Raw genomic sequence first — 21,122 nt, 5'->3', positions numbered from 1 at the left:
ACAGGAGGTGTGGGTCTTATGTATTACAACAAACTTAGGTTTGTATTTATTGAGTATTTCCAGCTAGTGCATTCCAGACTACTGTTTCTGGATACAAATGAATGACCCCACCGTAATTAAGATCATAATCACTATTTTATTATTGCAGTACATTAAGCCAGACCAGATTGACCCTATCAGATAGAAAATCATACCACTCAATCTAAAATTGATCAAACCACAAACAACAATCTAAAATAAGCATAAAAAACAGCATTCGATGACAACATGATGGGTCGTCTTTCTTGGAATACTTCTTGAATTGCTGAATAATTAAAAATTATTAAAATGTAAATACAAACAAAAAAATTCTTGTCAGTAAGGGAAGAGAGCATACATCAAAGAATCATCCCTCTTGCCTGACAAATGGTGAAGAACTCATATCAGTGCTGTAAAGTGATTCATCAGCAATTCCCAAATAGTTTTCATCCTTTTCTTCATCCCACTTTAAAATCTCACGAATATATTTGAAGGCTTCATTCACTGTACTGCGATCTCGAGCCTTCATTTGCCATACAAACAACTTATGGCTGCTAAGAGATGCATAGAGATCCTTGAATTTCATTGCCACATAATAGTAAGCTTGATGGGCCAGTGACTGATTGTTGTGATGCGCCTTCACTGGACTGAAATCCTTAAACCACTCACATACAGTAAGTGGCACTCTGTTGATCTTCTCCTCAAAAATGTCATATTTATTTAGTAAGAGAATGAATGGTGTATCTCTGAAACATGAATGCTTCACAACATTCTCAAAAAGTTCTTTACTCAAGATCATCTTATTTCTCAAGGTACCGTTGTCTTCAGCCCACATTTGGTCATATTCACTTATAGAAACACAGAAGATTACAGCTCGTACATCCTCAAACATTTCCAGCCACTTACATCCTTCATTTAATCCTTTAGTATTTACTCTAATAAGCTGATACCTGAAAGACATAAAAAAATTAAGCAACAACAATTACAACTTAATCCAATATGACTAACTTATCCAATCCATCAACTAAATTTTAAAAATCAGAGATCACTTATCCAGGTGCTTACTTCACAGGTGGTGTTGGACAATCAAAGTTTTCATTATAAGGCTCTGACATTGGACTACGATCATCGAGTGAAAATTCGATAAATGCCAACCCATTACTTTGAGTCACTCCTTCGGCATATAAAATGTCAGATTCTGATGGATCGTATTCATTACTTGATACCTCAACAGCCTACAAAACAGCTTCATTTGTGTCATAATCTGGTTAAAATGTCAAATCAAAAATCTAGAAAAATATATAAATTTAAATTTTTTGATCAAGAAAAAAAATGTTTTCTTTATACTTCAAATATAAAATACAATAATCTGGCTAGACCAAGTTAGCCTACAAACAATTTTCCAAATTAAATCAGTATCCACTATGACAAAGTAATCATACAAAAGATTCTGAAACTATTGTGAACACAGGCCAGGCAACCAGAACGAGCTTAGTTTCTGGCTCTGCCTGTCTCCTTTAGTCAAGTTCCTGTCACTTCCTAGCTTATGTAGTCAGAAGACTGCTAGCCATAACAAACTAAGATGGTAACTTTTGATTCTTCTTTGGCCTTCCACTTCTCTTTCCTTCTGTTCCTGGCAACTGCACCTATCCTTGATGTTTTCTTCTCCACCACTAGCTTTCCAAAGCCATAGTATAGGTGAAATATCTTCTTAATAATCATTTCTGCTTTCCTTTTCCCTTTTGTCCTCATCTTCATATTCTAAGGATTTGATTATTGGCGGCAGCCTTTCTATGTGTCCTTATCAGCTACATTCGTCTCATTCCATTCCTCTTCTGAGGTAGAAACATGTTTATAACTCACTCTCTTCCTTCCTGGCATGGTTATTCTCTGAGTTCGTGAGGTAATCTGACCATCTTTTTGAGAATTATAGCTAGGATGGGAACTTCCACACATGTTCAGTGCAAACATGCTAGTAGTAGTTTGAGATATTTTTGTAAAGTGTTTTCTAAAAGCAAATCTATTTTTGAAAGAAGTATTCTATTTTGTAATTCACTTTAACAAAAAAGTGAAAGACTCATATTTAGTAGTAGAGTCTAAAATTGTATCTCATGCACAACTTAGACTATAAGTAATCTTAGAAATAGACACTCACTAAAACTATAAAGACAGGCAAGGTACAGGCTTTCAACACACTTGAATGGTTAAACAAGTTAAGCCACTGAGAGAGAGAGAGAGAGAGAGCGGGCAGCAAGGGAATAGGCATTCTCAGGCAGTACACAATCCGAGAAAGTAGTCATTTGGACAGATCCGTACAATCATATGGAAAATCCATACAGTAGTTCTCTGTCATTTCTGGTTTTTTTCCAACAGATGGGACTTTCTCAAGCAGGCCATAGAAGCTCAGTTCAGGGTGTTTTTGGTATCCGTCAGTGTTGTTCTTTTGGGTAGCACGTGAAAGTTTCTGTGTAAGTTTTTTCAAAGGAATAAAAAGTTGATTTGAAGAAGTAATTATCTATGTATGTGGGAAACCAATTTTCATGCTTCCACTGCTTAATTTCTAGCTTGTGTGATTGATGCTATGTTCTAAAAGTTAATTTCAGAGTTAATTAAATTCAGCAATCTACTTATTTGATTGAAATTGTAAGGATATTAGTCACCTAGGGCTTCAGATTCTCACACTTCTGACGATTTATCTTAAAAGAAATTTTCATCTTAATTGTTGTTCCTTCTCTTGCCCTTTATGTGGAAATTCCTTCATATTAACTATGAATGAATTGACTGGACTGGTCAAACAGTAGCCTTTGATCAAACCCTGCTTGATGAATATGCTATTAATAAACCCATCTGCAATCTAGCGGAGTTAAATTAACTGTCCTTGGCAGAACCCTTGTCAAGATCTTGGCCCAGGCAAACTCCAGCATAAGTAGCCACTTTATTCTCCTAAATATCTTCTGAAATCCCAATGAATTAACCTCACAGGTGCTTTCTATCCATTTAAACACTCACTCTGCACAAGATTTCCAAGGCAAGTGGAACACACGAATTAGCAATTGACAGCCATGATTTTATTAATAATTGAAAAGATGATGTTTACATTTTCTGGGAGGCCCTGGCTAAACACTGCCTTGGGTGCCTCTTGGTGAATCATGCCCTTTGCCTAATGACTATAGACTAACTAATTTTTATATAGCATTGCCTTCCTCTCAAAAGAATGCTTTGTCCTCAAAGCACACATAACAATGGATGTTGTTAACGAAATGCATCAGTCTCCCAAGAAGCTTCTTCTTCTGGTAAGTCCTTCCACTTGATCAAGTATTCCTTGATTACACGAGATCGAAGCTTCCTTTCTCCAGTAGATAAGATACCTTCTCGTTCTAAAATGACCCTTCCTTCACCATCTAGGGATGGAAGCGTTGTTTGCGCTGATTGATGGTCGCCCAATGCCCTTTTAAGGCAGGAGACGTGGAAGACGTTGTGAACACGACTTTTCTCTGGAAGGCTTAAACTATATGCAACTTGGCTGATCTTTTTATTGATCTGATATGGTCCATAGAACTTTGGTGCCAATTTATTTTTCCTTTTTTGTTTCAAGGACAACTGTTTGTACAACTGGAGTTTGACAAATACCCATTCTCCGACTTCAAATTCTCTTTCGGTCCGCTTGTTGCTTCATACGGTTCCTTGCATTATTCATATTTTCTTTTAGGGTTTGGACGATTTTTTGGGTTTCTTCTAGTTGGTTTTTAACAACAGGTAGATTTGTATGGACGGCAGCTAGATCCTTCCATTTTGGGGGCTCATATCCATACAAAGCTTGGAATGGAGTCATTTCCGCTGACGTATGATAAGTAGAATTATACCACCACTCAACTAGATGCAACCATTGAACCCACTTATTTTGTTTTTCTGTAGCGTAACAACATAGGTAGGCTTCCAAACATTTATTGACAACCTCTGTTTGTCCATCTGTTTGAGGGTGATAAGCGGAACTCATATTTAGGTAGGTTCCTATGTGGTTGAACAATTATTTCCAGAAATTACCCTTGAATTTGGCATCTCTATCGCTCACAAAGACTTTCGGAAAACCGTGTAATTTATTTATATTTGCAAAATATTTCAGTGATTTGTTTAGCTAAGTCTGATTTCTTTATTCCTATAAAGTGAGCGTATTTGGTGAGTCTATCGACCACTATGAAAATCTTGTCCTTGCCTTCAGATACAGGTAATCCCTCAATAAAGTCCATTGATATTTCTTCCCATTTCTGATTTGGAATGTTTAAGGGGTGAAGTAATCCAAGTGTCATAATATTTTCACTTTTATTTCTTTGACATGTGTCACATTCTGCTACATACTTCTGAATACCGCGACTCATCCCCTTCCAAAAGAATGATTGACATGCATTGTAGTAAGTTTTAAAGAATCCTACATGTCCGACTGAGAATGAATCATGTGACTCCTTGAGTATCTTGGATTTAAACTTGGAGTTTGCATTCAGATAGATTCTTCCTTTGTACTATAGAATATCATTCTTCCATTCAAATTTTGAGTTGTCTGGAAGGTTATTGATTATCGCAGTTATTTCTGGATCCTTGGCATACTCACTTTTAATCTCATTAAGCCATTCAGGAACAACAAACGAGACTGCAATTAGTGTTGGTTCTTCGTCTTTACTAGACAGGGCATTTGCTACTACATTGTCTTTTCCCCTTTTATGTAGCATCTCCATGTCAAAGGCGACAATTTTTTCAATCCATTTGTGTTGCTTTTCAGAAAGTGTTTTTTGTTGGAGGAGGTGTTGGAGACTGTTATGGTCTGTTCGTATGGAGACCTTACTTCCCAAAAGATATTGTCACCACTTAGCCAGTGCGTGCATAATAGCGAGCATTTCCTTGTTGTATGTGGACTTAAGACGTTCTCTTTTATTGAGCTTCCTGCTTTCAAAAGCTATTGGATGCCCTTCTTGCATTCATACTGCGCCTATACCAAATCTGGAAGCATCACACTTGATGATAAATGGTTTAGAGAAATCTGGAGTTGCCAATAACGGGGCATTGGACATAACTTCCTTCAGTTCTTCAAAACACCTTCCTACTTCATCATCCCATTGAAATGGATTCTTCTTTAAAGGTTTGTCAGAGGTGCAGTTATATGTGCATAGTTTTTAATAAATCTTCGGTAATATCCAGTGAATCCTAAGAACCCTCTTAGCTTTGACATATCAACTAGTTTGGTCCATTCCTTTATAGCTTTGATTTTATTAGGGTCCACTTTTACGCCTTCATGGGATATAATGTGTCCAAGGTATTCTACTTCTTCCTTTCCAAAGGTGCATTTGGATTTTTTTGCGTAGAACTAATGCTCTTTCAGTAGTGTAAGAACTTTATCCAGATGGTGTAGGTGCTCCTTCCAAGTTTCACTATAAACTAAAATATCATCAAAGAATACTAATACAAACTTCCTAAGATATGGACGAAATAATTTGTTCATAGTGGCTTGGAACGTTGCTGGTGCATTGGTTAACCCAAATGGAATTACTTTAAATTCATAGTGACCTTCGTGTGTTCGGAATGTCGTTTTTGGTATGTCTTCCAACCTAATTCTAATTTGGTAATACCTTGACATTAAGTCCAATTTTGAGAAGTATTTTGCGCCATGTAGTTCATCCAAAATTTCGTCGATAAAGGGGATTGGGATATTTTTTTAATCGTTATTTTGTTTAATCCTCTATAGTCAATGCATAGACTGAATGAACCATCCTTATTCCTTACCAATACCACTGGGGCAACATACGGACTTTTACTTTTCGAGATGATCCCACACTTTAAAAGGTCTTGGATTAATCTCTCAATTTTTGTCTTTTGGTGATATGGATATCGATACGGCTTGATGTTGATGGGGTTTGACCCTGCTTTGACTTCTATTGTATGCTCAATTTCCCTGTTAGGAGGCATTTTCATAGGCAGGTCTTGAAATACCTTTTCATGCTTCTGAATTAGATCTTGTACCTCTAGTGAATCTTCGTTGATCATGTTTGCATATAACATTTCTAATTGATGACATTGTACTACATAAGTTGGTGTTCCTATTCGAATCATCTTCATCATCTGAGATGATGATACGATTTGATTCTCTGGTGCTTGGAATCCGTATAAGTTGTACCTCTGCCCTTCCTAGTTAAATCTTATGAACTGTACTTGATGGTTGGCAGCATAAGTGCCTAGAGTTCGTAGCCATTGGATCCCTAGGACCACATCTACTCCTAATGGTACGGTTAAGAACGGGGATTCTAAATTAAAGTCTTGTATCTGCAATTAAACCTTATGGCATTTCCCTACATTTTCAATCTTCTTACTATCAACTCCCATCACCTTCATGTTCGGTAAGGGAAATGAAAAAATGTTGAGTCCCTTTGCGATGGTCGCCTCTAAAAAATTGTGGGTGCTACCAGAGTCGATGAGAACTACTACGTTGTTCTTCTTTATATATCCTTTCAATCTTAGAGTTTGAGGTTGTGATATACATGTCATAGAGGATAGTGACACTTGCGGAATACTTCCGTCATCTAATTCTGGAGAGAATTCTGGGGCATCTTTTGTTTCTTCTATGTCGGAATCATCACTGTTTGAATCATTAGTTGCTTCACAGTTATATAGGTTCTTTGATTCTTTTCCTTTAGTACACCTATGTTTAGGGTCCCACTTCTCGCCACAGTGTTTGCATTTGCCTTCTTTTATCCTTTGTATTTTTACGTTAGATTTTTCGCCTTCACGACAATGTGGTGGAACATATCTTGTATTATCTGTATCCACAGACTGCGGCATTCTTCATCTCGAATATACTTTTTCCGGTTTTGACCACAGTATCTGTTCAAATTTCTTTTCAACATTTTTTACTTTACGTCTTGCTACTTCTATTGACGTAATGTCATGAAGCTCAAGTTCTACTTGTAGATGAGTTTTAAGTCCGGAGATGTATGATTGAATTAGACGAGATTCTGATAGCCCAAGTACTCGTGTTGCTAAGGTCTCCCATTCTCGAGTGTACTCATCCACACTTCCCTTTTATTGTAATCTGATGAGTGTTAAAAAGAACTCTTCTTCCTTTACTCCTTGGAATCTTTTAAAGAATGCATCCTTAAGAAATTTCTCCAACTGATGGTGATTGTCGTCTTCTTCCACCACATATACCAATTATATGCTCCTCCTTCCATTTTCATGGAAGCGTGCCTAATCTTTTCGTCATCATTGTCGATGTCGTAAATCTTGAAGTATTCTTCTGCTTTATTCAACCACACAATGTTGCATTTTTCATTCCCATTGAATTTGTGCATCTCAATTTTTGCCTTTCGCTGATACGTTGCTAACGATGGAGCAAAAAGAGGGTATTGATTCGTGAATCTATCCCAGAGTTGCTTATTTGAAAAAGTCGCGTTACTATTTCCTTGATGGTGCGTGGCTGATTCTTTTGGAGATTCCGCTTTTTTGTGAGAATCTACTAAATTTGTTGAATCTGATGAATTGTGCTGTTGATTTCCTCCATCATCTTGGAGTAGTTGTTCAGGTGTAACCTTCGTCCTTCCACAGAAGGTGTTCAGCAACGTTATTGTCTGATTATGATTTATTTTGGATTGGGTATGGTTCTGCCCGAGCTATAGTTCTATCCGATTTGTCGTATCCTGAAGCTTCTTGATATCTTCTAATGCCCGATAACCTTACTCTCGAGATCGACTAATTTTTTGTTGAAATCATCGGAGTGGCTAGTAATCCTATTCTCCAAATCAATCATTTTTTTGTTGAAATCGGCCATTGACATCGACAACATTGAACGGGTTTGTGGGGGTGTATATTTGTCCGCCAGCTTTTAATTTGATTTTTTTAAGTTAATTAAATAAATTATGTATAGTCATAAACTATATATTAATTAGTTAAAGTTTTAATTAATTGAACTATAGATATAACTATCGTACAGACATAAAGTGGAGAGGGACGATAGAGTTTCTAGGCGGAAGAAAGTGGAAGTTGAAATGACGGCGAAGTTTTGGGCGGAAGTTGAAAGTGAAATGGTGAACGGAGAGCTGAAACCTGGACAGCTTGACAGGAGCGGAAAGAAAGAAAGGGAACTCGTGAATGGACGGCTAGGGCAACGGAACAATGGTGGGGAGCACGTCGAGGGGCAGCGTAACACAATGGATGCCTCAACTCGATTGCCCATGCAATGTCCCCATGCCGAAGATTTGCCTCCATCCTGTGGGCCGAAACTACCTGAGGCAGATAACACTGCATGCCTCTCAAGACCACCAGTTTGCCATCTGGCCCCATGAACTCCATCTCAGGTTTCCTCCAATCTGTCGTGACTCACCCAAGGGAATAAAGCCACTAGACACCCATCACCACGTTGGTGTCTGGCACATCGACCACAAAGAAGTGGTCTGTCATCAAGTAGTTTCCCATAACTATTGTCAAGGAGGGCACGTACCTAGTACACTCGATGGTACGGTCACCTGGTACTAGGACAGAGAACCCCTCAAACTCTGTTGTGGTGAGGCCCCTCCTTTGGACCAGTTGTGCATCTATGAAGTTGTGGGTAGCCCCACTATCCACTAGCACCGACACCCATTGTCCTTGTACCGCACCTCTGATCCTAAGTGTGAAAAACCTAGGAATCCTACATAAAGAAGCAAGGAATCCCCCTGATGAGGCAAGAGATGCCCCTCACTATGGAGGTGGTGGTGGTGGCCCTCTGTCCGTCGGACTCTCTCCATCTATCCCACCACAATCCTACTCCACCTCGTCCTCTTGGTCACTGTCAAAAAAGACCTCAATGTAGTGTGCTCTACCTGTAGTGCACCTATGGCCAGGTGCCCAGGGCTCTTTGCATGTGAAGCACAGCTTCTACCTCCAAAGGTCCTTTCGTGTGTCCACATCCAGCTACCCCCTCCCCTGTGTGGTCCTCAATGGTGGGAGTCTAGTCTCATGCCCCTTCTGAGGAAAAGTTGTCCGTGCAGGAAATGGCGCTCTAGTCTTGGGGATGGCCCCCTGCAAATCTTTGGCACACCACTGCTTCCTGCAGCGTGGAGGGTCTGTGTGACTTCACCAGTCCACGCAGAGGCTCAAGCAGGCCTACAATGAAGGTGTATACCCTCCTTGCCTCGGACAGATCCGAGACCATCACTGACACACGCAGAAAATCAGAGAAGTACTGCTCTCGGTTGCCTGTTTGGCGCAGTTGTGTCAGTTCCCTGAAACATGCCTCTGAATCCCTCTAATCAAATCACTCCACCACCCTCTGGGTGAAGTCCTCATAAGAAACTATTTGGGCATGCCCCAAAGTGGTCAAGCTGTGAAACCACTAGTCATAGGCTTCCCCCTCCAAGTGCAGTGCTGCCATCTTAATGGCTTCTTGCTTCGTCATCCGGTTGAGTTGAAATGTAGGGAAATACATCCTCCCTATAGTTCTCTGCAGGTCATAGTTTTGGGTCCCTTGTCCTTCATACCCCTTGTTCCTCTCACTTTGCTTGAGCTTGCAGTGATCTCTAAAGGAGAGGACTTCTTTGAAATCTTCGTCCATCGCCTGTTACTCTCTAAAGTAATCCCCTATCTGGGGAGTGTCTTCCTCCCTTGTTGGTTTGATTTGTGCCATTAGCATGAAAGAGGGTAGTGTAGCCCTAGTTGGCACACTAACTGAAGGGCATTACGTTGTTGGTGAGGGGTGATCGAAAAGCTGAGAAGCCTCGGAAGTTTCTCCACATAAAAACCCTCTAGGTGTGACCCTGTCTTTGTTCAGTGATTTGATCTCCTCCAGCATGTCTTTCTGTCCCATGGCCAAATCACTCAAGGTCCTCAAGAGGCTATCAAAAGCCATCTCCTCCCTTCTCTTGGGCTCTACCATTTCCTCCTCTCTAGCCACTGCTTTCTCTCTTTCCTCTTTATCTGGCTTAATTTCTAACTCCCTTTCTCTACTCATGCAACTCTGCCTATGATAAGTGATGTTCTCCCGGCCTTCTCCTCTCATAGGAAACAAACCCCACAACTGAGCCAAGAACTAGGCTTTGATACCACTGTAATGTTCCTAAGTAGGATTATGAGCGATATTTTAAACAAATAAACAGTACAACAACGTAAAATTAAAAACATGCATTACACATCCATAAAACACTATAAATCTGGAACTGTTGAGCCATATATTATAAAATTTGAGAGCATAGGTATAATATAAATGAGATGGTGCACCTGGGCTTGTCTCAAAGACAAGCTGGACCAAAACCAGGTGATGGAATAGCTGAGTTGAAGGTTGTCCAGTTGTTGCAGCACTATGCACTACGCTATCCTAGTAAAACTATTGTCTTGTTGAACTTCGACTTGCTGGAATGTGCCCAAAAACCGCCCAGAAAATTATATCCTTTCAGCCTTAGACTCCTTGGACAAAACCCAGAAAAACCCAGAAGGGAATTTCTCTGGTTTTGACATTGGATTTTTGACCTCCTTGGAACCTCTCCCCAACTGCTGATACCAAATTCGACTTGCAGGAAACAGCCTACAAATCCCTCTGAAAACACCCCTAGAATGTTGGGTTCACGTGTACTGACTAACTCCTTGCTCCCGGATGACTGCTCTCCCAAGCACCACGAGTTCGCTGCCAAAGACCTCTGCGCAATCCCTTTACCCAAAATTCGTACCACTGTAACCCCTGACTCGCTGGCTGCAAAACTCAGCGAAATTCTCCTCACCCAACAGCCTTTCTAGCTCCCGAAACTCCCAACAAGCTATGGACCCAATGGCTAGCTCAATCCACTCTTACGTGTTTCTGGTTGCACAGAAAATACGTAGTCACCTCCTCTGCATGGCTGTATAAAGTGTATGTCAATGCTGGAACCCCTGAAACCCCTGTGGAACAGCCTCCCTAGGGCGGGCATGGATAGTCCCCCGAAGTAGAGGTTGAATCTCCCCTGCAGAAGATTCGTGGATAACAACCAGTAGACTTGCTAAGCAGCAGAGCATACAAAGGTAAGTTTGTTTGTAAAATGATCAAGAACCTGCAAAATGAGAGCTCCTTCCTCTTTTATCACCTTGGGCCCCCTTAGCCTCATGTCGAACCCTCCTTCCACTAATTTGATTCCCTCCAACTCATGCAATGGCCAAGTTCAAATTATGCAAGTGGGTGGCCCCCACATTCCACTAGCGGCCAGAAATAAAGTTGAATTGCCTATAGTTCCTAAGTTTTGCGTGTGGGGTCCTCCTCCTAAGCCAACAATGATGCCAAAATTGTGTAGCTACACCCCGTGACTAATACATTTGAGAAGGGACATGACACAGAAACACCGAAACACTGAGATAGATCATAGAATTGTAGCTCCTTCATAGCACTGAACTATAGACTTTATACCTTTGACCGAACTATGTGCCTCTATTGTAGCACTGAGACCGAACTTGTCTCTTTGCTAGTCATTCTAACTATGATCCACATCAGAGAGATCCGAACTTTCTGTACTTTGTCACTACAACTGTGTTCAGCCCTAAATATCATTGTTGTTCCTTCATCCCTATCTGAGTTCCTTTGACCTCTGAACTTCAGAAGTACCCCAACTTATTGACTATAATCCTATCTGAACTTCAAAGAGATCTGAACTTGAGGGCTATTTGACAATCCTATAGACATATACATCTGTAATATGCCCAAGAAGCTATGTTGCAGGAAACGTGGGGCAGGGGTACGTTTCTGTATGGAAACTGGTATGAAACGGTGAAACGCGTTTGGTACGGCCGTGAAACACGTTTCCGGCCGTACTGCCACGTTTCACGAAACTGAAACGTGGCCAGTACGGCCGGAAACGCGTCTCACGGCTGTATGACCCACGTTTCAGCATTTACTTGTGTTTTTTTTAATTTATTTTTAGGGTATGCTAGTGACTTCTAGTTGCTTCTAGATGCGTGTCTATAGTTATAAAAGTGAATTTTTGCCCTAGTGTTGATATGCAGTTCATCAGGAAGTTTGAGGCATATGCAATTAATGGTAATGTTAAATTCTTAAAGTAAAAGGATGATCATCCTTTTACTTAAATTTTTAACATTACCACGAAATGGCTCAGGATGTTTGAGAGTGGTTTCGCCCCCATTGGATTTCATGCGGAGAAAGTAGAGTTTTAGATCTCACTCAAAATCCAGCAGACTTATCTATTTTTCAGGATTTCAGAATTGGGGGGATTGCAATGTTTCCATTGGATTTTATCATGTACTAGGGTATGGAACTTGTATTTAATCAAGAGAACCAAGCTCTCTATGCAGGAGAAACTCCCAATAATCAAGAGCATGTAGGGTACTAGGGTATGAAACTTGTATTTAATCAAGAGCACTAAGGTCGTTCGACTATGTAGGAGACTCCCAATACAACAGTGGTCCTTCTAAAGAATGGGATGTGGATGCAAAAAATCCTGATTTGGATCTCTCTCTTACAGCCTTATAGTCTTTATTGTACTTGCAGCCTCATATATTAATATAAATAAAGGTTGATTTTGAGATTTGGATATATAATAAAAGTTTCTTTTGGATATTCCGATATTTTTATTTTCATTATGTGATCATTCATGAGTAAATATGATATAAATTTAATCTTATTTTTTAAATGTAATAAATTATAATGTATCATTTATGCTTTATGATTGCACATATATATAGATATATTTTTATTATATATAGATATTCGCGTTTCCCCGTTTCCAAAATTTGGGGAGGTCGCGTTTCATATTGCTTCCCGTTTCGGAAACTCGTACCCGTTTCCCCGTTTCGTGCAACCTAGCCAAGAAGGGTTCTTCATACATGACAATGACTCCTTTTGACAAATCCTAAAGGCTCTCAATGGGAGCCATCGAAAAATAAAATCTCTTGCTCATGAAACCCATGAAGCAAGCATTACAATAATAATTTTATTTTTCTTCTTTACAAAAATCATAATTACATGTCATTATGAAGACTGAAACTAGTTAGACTTTTCAACACTCCCTCTTAACGAGGCAGGTATTCATAATGGTATTTGGTCATTCTCAATTAGAAGAATTTCTCAAAAGAAGAATCGGATTGGTAACCCATCTGTATAGCATCATATCAACTAGCATTGTCACATAGCAAGGCCTTGACTAACAGCTCTATCTCTCCAGAAGTTCTGAGTTCAATGATGTCGAGACCAGTGATTTATAGACACAGCCTAATCATTGTCTCTCCTAGAACATACCCGTGCGGGTTCTCAGGGTGTGTTCCACTAGGACTATTCTTATCTTGGATTCCTAATCCTCAAAGAATATCGGTCCTCCACAACTACTCTTATCTTGGATGCCCCATCTCATCCTCAAATAGTATCGGATGCTAGATGATTACCCAATCCTCCATTCTGTCTTCCCAAGTGAAGACCAAAATGATGTGTCTATCTCTCCCTCTTAATTAGGGAGGACATATCTATTCCAATAAAGGAATGTACCTAAGTTCCCTCTTGGCTTAGGAATTTCCAAGTTTCTTCCAAGTAAGAAACTTGTTTCCAGGATCCCTCTTAATTAGGGACCTACAACAGCTCCTCGAGTGGAGATGATGGGACAACCAGTTGCTTGAAGAACTCCTCCTCACGATGTCATGAACTTCTTTTTGTTATCTAAGAGTCTTCATGTTTGGGACTTCTACATAGGGCACCGACCATCCATCACTTTCATCCATGAGTCAGCCATGTCATCATCGAAAAGTGATCCATCAGTCCATGTTTGGCCTTCCTTCATGTCATGTTGCTTTCTTCATGCCATATTTACCTAATGATCTCTCATCCTACTACATGTGCACCAGTGGTGGAAGACATCCATAGATCTTCCCTTCACATCCCAGCATAAACCCATCCAGATATTTGTTCAAAAATAAAGGAATGAACATTAAAATCAACATTGCCTTTGTGATGGTCTTTCATCATGACATCTACAAGTTTGCATCAGCATCCTGCATACATATTGACATGTCTCCAAAAGATATATATTGTCAAGGGTCTCTTTCTTTTTCAAACCCCATCAGAGTCTTCATATCTTTTATGGAGATATCCTAGTCAAATCTTCTTGATCTTTCGGATGTTGATTGCCTTTACCATGGTTGTATATCTCACGATTTCTTCCTTCCTTTCTTCACACATTTCATTCCCAAGAGCATCCAATCAAAGTTCCTCAATTGTAGTCATCCACCTCATACTTCATATGAGGACATATTATGTTGATTTCATCTAGTGTGACTCATGCCTTTCGGCGACCTTTCATAGGAGGAGATTCCTTTCCTTTGATCATGCTTCTTAAGATTGAGCAGTGATCCATGTTACATGCAACCATACAAGATGACTTTATAATATCAAATACAAGCATACATACCTCATTTACCTTTAGGTCATCTAGGCTTCTTTTAGCAACTTCCTTGATTGAAAAGAGCTTCAACCCCTTTATCTACTTCATCTCTTATGTCATCATACCATCATCCCTTGAATTCCACAAGTTGGAGTTCCTAGTGAAACACTTGCTTCCTCTCTAGATTGGTGAACCTTCCGACGAAGATTCCTTCAGAGAATCTTGAGGATCTTGCATATCCCTATCCAGCCAATGTTACCTTTTGATGTACGATGAGCCTTGTCCTGGAAGACTTCTTCCTTTCCTTAAGTTTCCAATGAGGTTCCCAAGAGTTATGTCCTTCATATTTAACAGCCATAGATTTTGTTCTAGTTGTCCTTCATGTTTCCCTATGGTGATGTCACGAGCTCTTGCTTCTAATGCTTTTCCTCTTTCTTGGACTTCCTTCTTTTCAGCTTCCTCCATTTCTTCGGTGAAATGGGATTCTTCTCCATCTTTCTAGATATTGCCCTTCTTTAACTTAGGACAATCTTTCCTGTAATGCTCATAGCATTGAATCTTAGCTATGTTCTTCTTTCTTTCCGACAAATGTTTGAGCACTTTTGCCCTCAACCTGTCTTCTTCTATCTTGCATAGAAACCACAAGTTGTTGAATGGAATAGCTTTCCTATCCTCATAGGCAATTGTTACCTTGTTCATCAGTTAATGCATTTAGAACAAAAGAGATCATTTCCTTATCCGAAATCATCTCTCCCAGATCTTGCAGTTGAGATCTTATGAGGATAACCCTTTATCCTTTGATACCTTCAATTTGTGTAGATCAGATCTAAGTGATATGACCTTCTTTATGGCACCTTCAGAGAATAGTTCTACCAGCTTATCATATATCTCTTTTGATGTTTCCAATCCTACAAAGATGGAATCCTTGATGGATTCCATAAGAATCTCTTGATCCCTTAGATCCTTTTCCATGTATTCAGATAGTACTTTACCTTCGGATGATTTGGAGACTTTTCTAATGACTTCATTTTCTTCGAGGACTATTTCTATCCTCCTTTTTCCATGCAAGGAAGTTTGATGACCCGGCGAGCTTATAGATCTCCTTGCAAAACTAAGTCATTTTATCAGATTTAGATTGTAGAATAAAAGATACTTACTTGTCAAGTGAAGATAAAATATTCAACTTGATCCCTTTGTTGATGATGATTGATGAAGATGTCTTGATGCTCCTCAGATGATCTTCTTTAAGGATAAGGAGGTCAATGAGGGGGAGACTCCCTTTAAATCTTTTGAAGATGATGACAATGCCTCTAGCCTTCTTTGGATAACTAGCCTACAAGATACTTTGACTTCTTCGGTGGTGAATGAGTGCAGATCAAAAATGCTTCTAGGGTTTCAACTTTCTCCAAGATGATGTAATCTTAGTCCTAGAAATGCTTCTCTTGGATGTCTACACTTTGGACTACTTTGCATTGTAGATCTCTTCAACTTGATGAGGGTCTTTGTGGACTTTTAATGATGACTTGGAGGATCCAAAACTCTTGTTGGTGCAGACTTCTTCGATCTAGGGTTTGATACTTCGATGAAGACCTCGACTTCACTTTGATATCTTTCCATTTGCTTTTATGCCTTTCTTGAAACTCGATCCTTGAGTGTCTCTTTGATTAGATTCCCCTTTTCTTGACCTAGTCACCTTAGCTCCAAAACCATGTTGAGAAATCTAGGGCATCAATATTTAGGTGATTTCTCTTTAATTAGTAGTTTTTTGTGAGTGCTTTTTACAACTTTAGATTAGGATCTTCTTCATTTAAGTTATTAATGTTCTTCTTCATCAAACAGCTACCAATGCATGAACATAAACAGACAAGAGACACAAAATGTAGGCTATGAGCCACGGCCAAAACCTCTCTCTTTAAGAGGAAAACCCACACAACTTCTTCTTATAGAGATTCCAATTGATGAATACCAAGACCAAGACCCTTGACCTAGTTTCCACTCCAAGAACAAGACACTAGTTCTCTTGATTGTCTTCTACTCTATTATTCTTCTTTGACCTTCTTAACACTGAGACTATCTCCTATCTGAGCATAATGTGATAGCAACGAACTGTAGATACACCAGAGATGGCATCGAAACACATCAATGTAATGTCACCGAAATGTGATCACTGTAGCAGCACCGAAACACTGAGATAGATCACAGAACTGTAGCTCCTTCATAGCACCGAACTATAGTCTTTATACCTTTGACCGAACTGTGTGCCTCTGTTGTAGTACTAAGACCGAACTTGTCTCTTTACTACTCACTGTAATTGTGATCCAAATCAGAGAGATCCAAAATTTTCTGTAATTTGTCACTGCAACTGTGTTCAAACTTCAGCCCTAAAGATCCTCATTGTTCCTTCATCCCTATCTAATTTCCTTTGACATCCAAACTTCAGAAGTATCTGAACTTATTGACTGTAATCCTATCTGAACTTCAAAGATATCCAAGCTTGATTACTATGGAAATATGAAGACCCTCCACTCATATATATAGTAGTTTGTCCAAAATAAATAAGTCGACATGTGCATCTGAATAGGTGTCTTCATTAGGTGATCCGACATGAGTTCTTCTCTTTGTCTTGAGCCCAACTTGAAGAGGAGTAACAAGTGCTTGTCTTGGAGGGCTATTTGACAATCCTATAGACTTGTATATATTTGTAATATGCCCAAAAAGGGTTCTTCATACATGACATTGACTCCTTTTGACAAATCCTAAAGGCTCTCAATGGAAGGCATCTAGAAATAAAATATCTTGCTCATGAAACCCATGAAGCAAGCATTATAATAATAATTTTAGTTTTCTTCTTTACAAAAATCACAATTACGTGTCATTATGAAGACCGAACCTAGTTACACTTTTCAACATTTGGTTCAGTTATTAGACATTTTAAATATAACATGAAGATTCACCTTTCCCTTGGAGAAGATTTAGTGTTAATCCATGCATCTACCTTCCAACAAACTCTTTTTCTTAGACATTTGGTATCACTTCATTGTGTGAAATACACTCTTAATAATGCTTCATGCTTAGAGTCACTCTCTGGAGATATTTGGCAGAATCAGATTGGCTTTTCTAACTTGTACCCACTTCGTATAACATATCTTAAGCTTTAACAACACAAACCATCACCCAAAATCTATCTGTTTATTACGGTTTTGACCAAAATTGAAGCTGCTAGATTGTTTGGCAAAAGTTTTAATATGAAAAAATAAATACTGCTCATTTTTTCATGCCTTAGTGATCATCTATATTCAATATAGTACACTGAGGTCCCATCTGTTTTAGGAGTTCTCTGTTTTGCAGTTTCATGTGGACATTCAGATTTCACCCAAACATTCCTGAATGTCAAAGTGATTTCAGACCAGAAAGCTTGTTAAGAAATGAGAGAACATTTTGTTTCATGGTCTTAAATATGAATCTGCATCCTTTGCTCGAAAGTAGGAAATGTTTAAACTTTGTTAAATCTATCGCACTTGTTTATAGAATCTAAATCCATTGAAATGATAATCTTGAGAAAAAAAAACCTTCCACTCGACAAATACATTGTCTTCAATGCATTTATAATATTTTGCTTGCCATTAACCATCTTAATATCCATTGTACAGCGTGTTTTGCCCCCAAATCATTAGCAATTTAGCACATGTCATGCAGAGAACTAAAGAGATTGAGTGTGAATTATTAGGCTGCAAAATGGGATAACGCTAGTACCAGGAAAAGCAAATCAAATGTATATAACCAAATTTAGTAAATACCCGTTCCAAGAAGTAACCAGCAACATCAGGGAGGACATGCAGCTCATTTCTTCTAGCATATGTAGCCTGAATTGCAGGGTCCCTCCACATTTCATCAACTATTGGGGCATACTCACGTGTTGCAGCTGGGAAAAAAGCATCTAAATCCCCCATTGCCATAATTTCCAGAAGCCAATCAGAAAAATGTTTCAATTTTGGATTGAGAGAGTAAGTACATTGACCAGCTTCTTTATCATCACTTTCATCTGCCAAAACACCAAGCCCAATGACAACAAATCAAAACCACACTCCTTAATCTAGACTCGAAACCAATCATTAGTTATTAAACAAACAATTAGAGATGTGACAATGACAGCCGAATAGTCTCTTTTGATGTTACTTTCAGTAGTTACTAGAAAGCATTAAAAAATCACGACGTTTTCCAATACATTATATATATCACACACTCTATAAGAAAGAGACTTTGCTATTAATAGAATCACTATCCATATACACTTCATCTCGATCCACCTAAAAAAAATCAGTAGAATACAAAGGAAGAAGTATCAAAATGTCAAAGAATGATAACAATGAGGAAAAGGTGAATACAAAACTAATAGGAGAAACAGGAACCTAGCAAAGACTACAGAGGATGAAAAAGGAAGGATAATCAAATATTATTTGAGAAATTCAATCAAATAATCAACAAACTGATTTTATTGCAGCCTTAACTCTCTTCACTAATATGCGCTCTACTGCAATATGGAAAGTGGTTAAATTTAAGAAAAAGTATACTTGGATCATCATGATCTCACAAGTTTCAATTTTAAATTCATTAGAATGTTATAAGTCAGACAACAAAATAAGATCTATTTAACTTCTCCAAACACTAGAAGACAACCTAGACGTCACTAGGAAGAAGAAAGTAGCAAAGTATTAAAAAGGCCAATGCTTCAGGTAAAATAGAGTTATTTTGTTAGGAACCTAACTCTAGTTTGGATTCAAACTTTACCTAATCATCTGAAGCTTCGTATGAACCATAAAAATACTGCCATACAAGCAGAGTTCATAGATTCCCAATGAAGGAAAAAAAAAACTCAAAAAAAAGATATTCTTACACCTTTCAAAATTTAAAATCAGTTAAATTATTATCCAATTCTATGGAGCTAGAATTTACTAACAAGCGACCAAATCTCACCAAAGATCCAGGAAACTCATTAACAAAAATACATAATCATCACAAATATAAGCTAAGTATTCATAGCCCAATGACAAACAACAATGTATATCTCTCAAAAAGGTGAGCATGCCATTGATCCTGAGCAACATGAGTCTAGCAAAAATTGTCTGGAAAACCCTAGAGACTCTACCCTAGAGAGATTCATAGAACAAACAAGCCACGCTGCCCAACCCACAAACACCATTGGAACTCCTGGCCTCATGTCTACACACTAAAAAGCAATGATACCTTGCATAGTCTAGAATGATCCTAGCAATGCTCTCCTAGGTCTTAGTCAAAAATAGAATATCAGATGCTCTGAGTGCATTGTAAATTAAGACAAGTGAAGACCAAAATATTCCATTACAGTCCCAACATCCAATGGAGACTTCGCTCATTCCCCAATAGGGGCATCATTTCATGGGACCCTAAATGGATCCACCAAAGGGGATAGGGACTATGGAATAACTACCGTGATGTCTCTAATAACAACCCAATTGCCAGCCTTCCTAGCTGCAACAACTTGCTCCTAAGATTGTTTGAGCTATAAGCTTATCTAGGGTGGCATGAGATTGGCATCCAAAAAATCCAAGAGCTTCCACTTTGATCGGACAACATTTAATCTATCTCCCAATATCTGAAAACAAAGGAAAAGTGTGGAGCCAAACCCACCACACACTTGTCGAGGTCAAGTCCAGTAAACCCAATGAGTCCCAAAGAAAAGAAACCCTCATTTGCATGGGATCTGAAGGTTTAGACAAGGGTGTTGGGAGTCCCCTCATCATCAATTTTGGATATCAATTCCATATAGTGCATTCCTCTAGGAATTTGTCTTGAACAACTTCTTCAACCTCTATGTGGACGATTCATTTGCTTCCCTGAACCACTTATGTCTAAGAATTGGGGGCTTCTTGTTGAGTCCCAACCCCATGCTTAAATAGAGCCTACTCGGAACAAATTTTCTCTTGCTTATGCTTGAGGTACAAAATTCCACATGAAGGGAATTCTCTAGAAAGTATTTTCTTGTATTTTGGTGTCATTAACCTTCTATTTTAGAATTAAATTCTCACAGTTGATTTCTGTTATTAGATTGGTGAGTTACATGAATTGCTGTTTCCAACGCAAAATTTGGCAATTCCAGTCATTCCATTCTCTTGATTAGCTCAATAATCCTCTTGGAAACTAACCTCAAAGCTTAAAGCTTTCCTTCTTTCTAAGTTTCTAGTCTATAGCTTTGTTGCTTCCATTCACTAAATGTTCTCAATTCCTACATTTCTAAGGATATTTTTCTCATTGAGGGTACCCCCAAAGACCTGACAATCAACTTAATGGTTTATAGTGGTGACAAAACTTTTCCTTCATATAATGCCTCAACATTTGTCTCTGTGAAAGCAAGAACAATCTAGCAAGCAAAAGCATTCATAAGGCAAGCAAAGGAGTCTCCACAGTTATCAATTCGAATTTCAATTTATACCAAGGATTTTCTAATAACAAGGTCATTGAGTGACTCTCTATTACTTACCTCCCTGCATCTAGCTAAGTGAATGCTAGTTAGACTTAGGATTATGCAACATTATTTGTCTCTATTGCATTGGAACAGCTGCCGGGAGGTGGGAAACCTGTTCCAATGGTTCCCACGCTCCCGAGAGCTTTGGAATGGTATGGGATCATTTCCTGTTCGGCGGGAGCTGCAATGGGAGCTTCAGACCGTTTTGGGAGCCTTGAAACATTATTTTTTTCAGAGTTCCC

At 38.9% G+C, this 21,122-nt stretch overlaps 1 protein-coding gene across 3 annotated transcripts in view; it reads right to left on the bottom strand.

Moving 5' to 3' along the window:
- The window catches only part of XLG3 (extra-large GTP-binding protein 3), a 206,562-nt gene that overhangs the window by 19,962 nt on the left and 165,478 nt on the right, over positions 1–21,122 (bottom strand). For all 3 annotated transcript variants that reach the window (XM_089459158.1, XM_089459159.1, XM_089459160.1), the window contains 3 exons: positions 18,176–18,420; positions 1,084–1,253; positions 377–968 (listed from right to left, as the gene is read on the bottom strand). In XM_089459158.1, coding sequence (XP_089315284.1) covers positions 386–968; positions 1,084–1,253; positions 18,176–18,420 — 998 coding nt within the window. In that variant the 3' untranslated portion in view covers positions 377–385. The remainder of the gene's footprint in view (positions 1–376; positions 969–1,083; positions 1,254–18,175; positions 18,421–21,122) is intronic.

This window comes from Pinus tabuliformis, chromosome 7, assembly GCF_031772625.1.
Source record: "Pinus tabuliformis cultivar Carrire ecotype Pingquan chromosome 7, CPIR1, whole genome shotgun sequence".
Taxonomy (NCBI): Eukaryota; Viridiplantae; Streptophyta; class Pinopsida; order Pinales; family Pinaceae; genus Pinus; species Pinus tabuliformis.
This window is presented reverse-complemented; position numbering and strand designations above follow the sequence as displayed.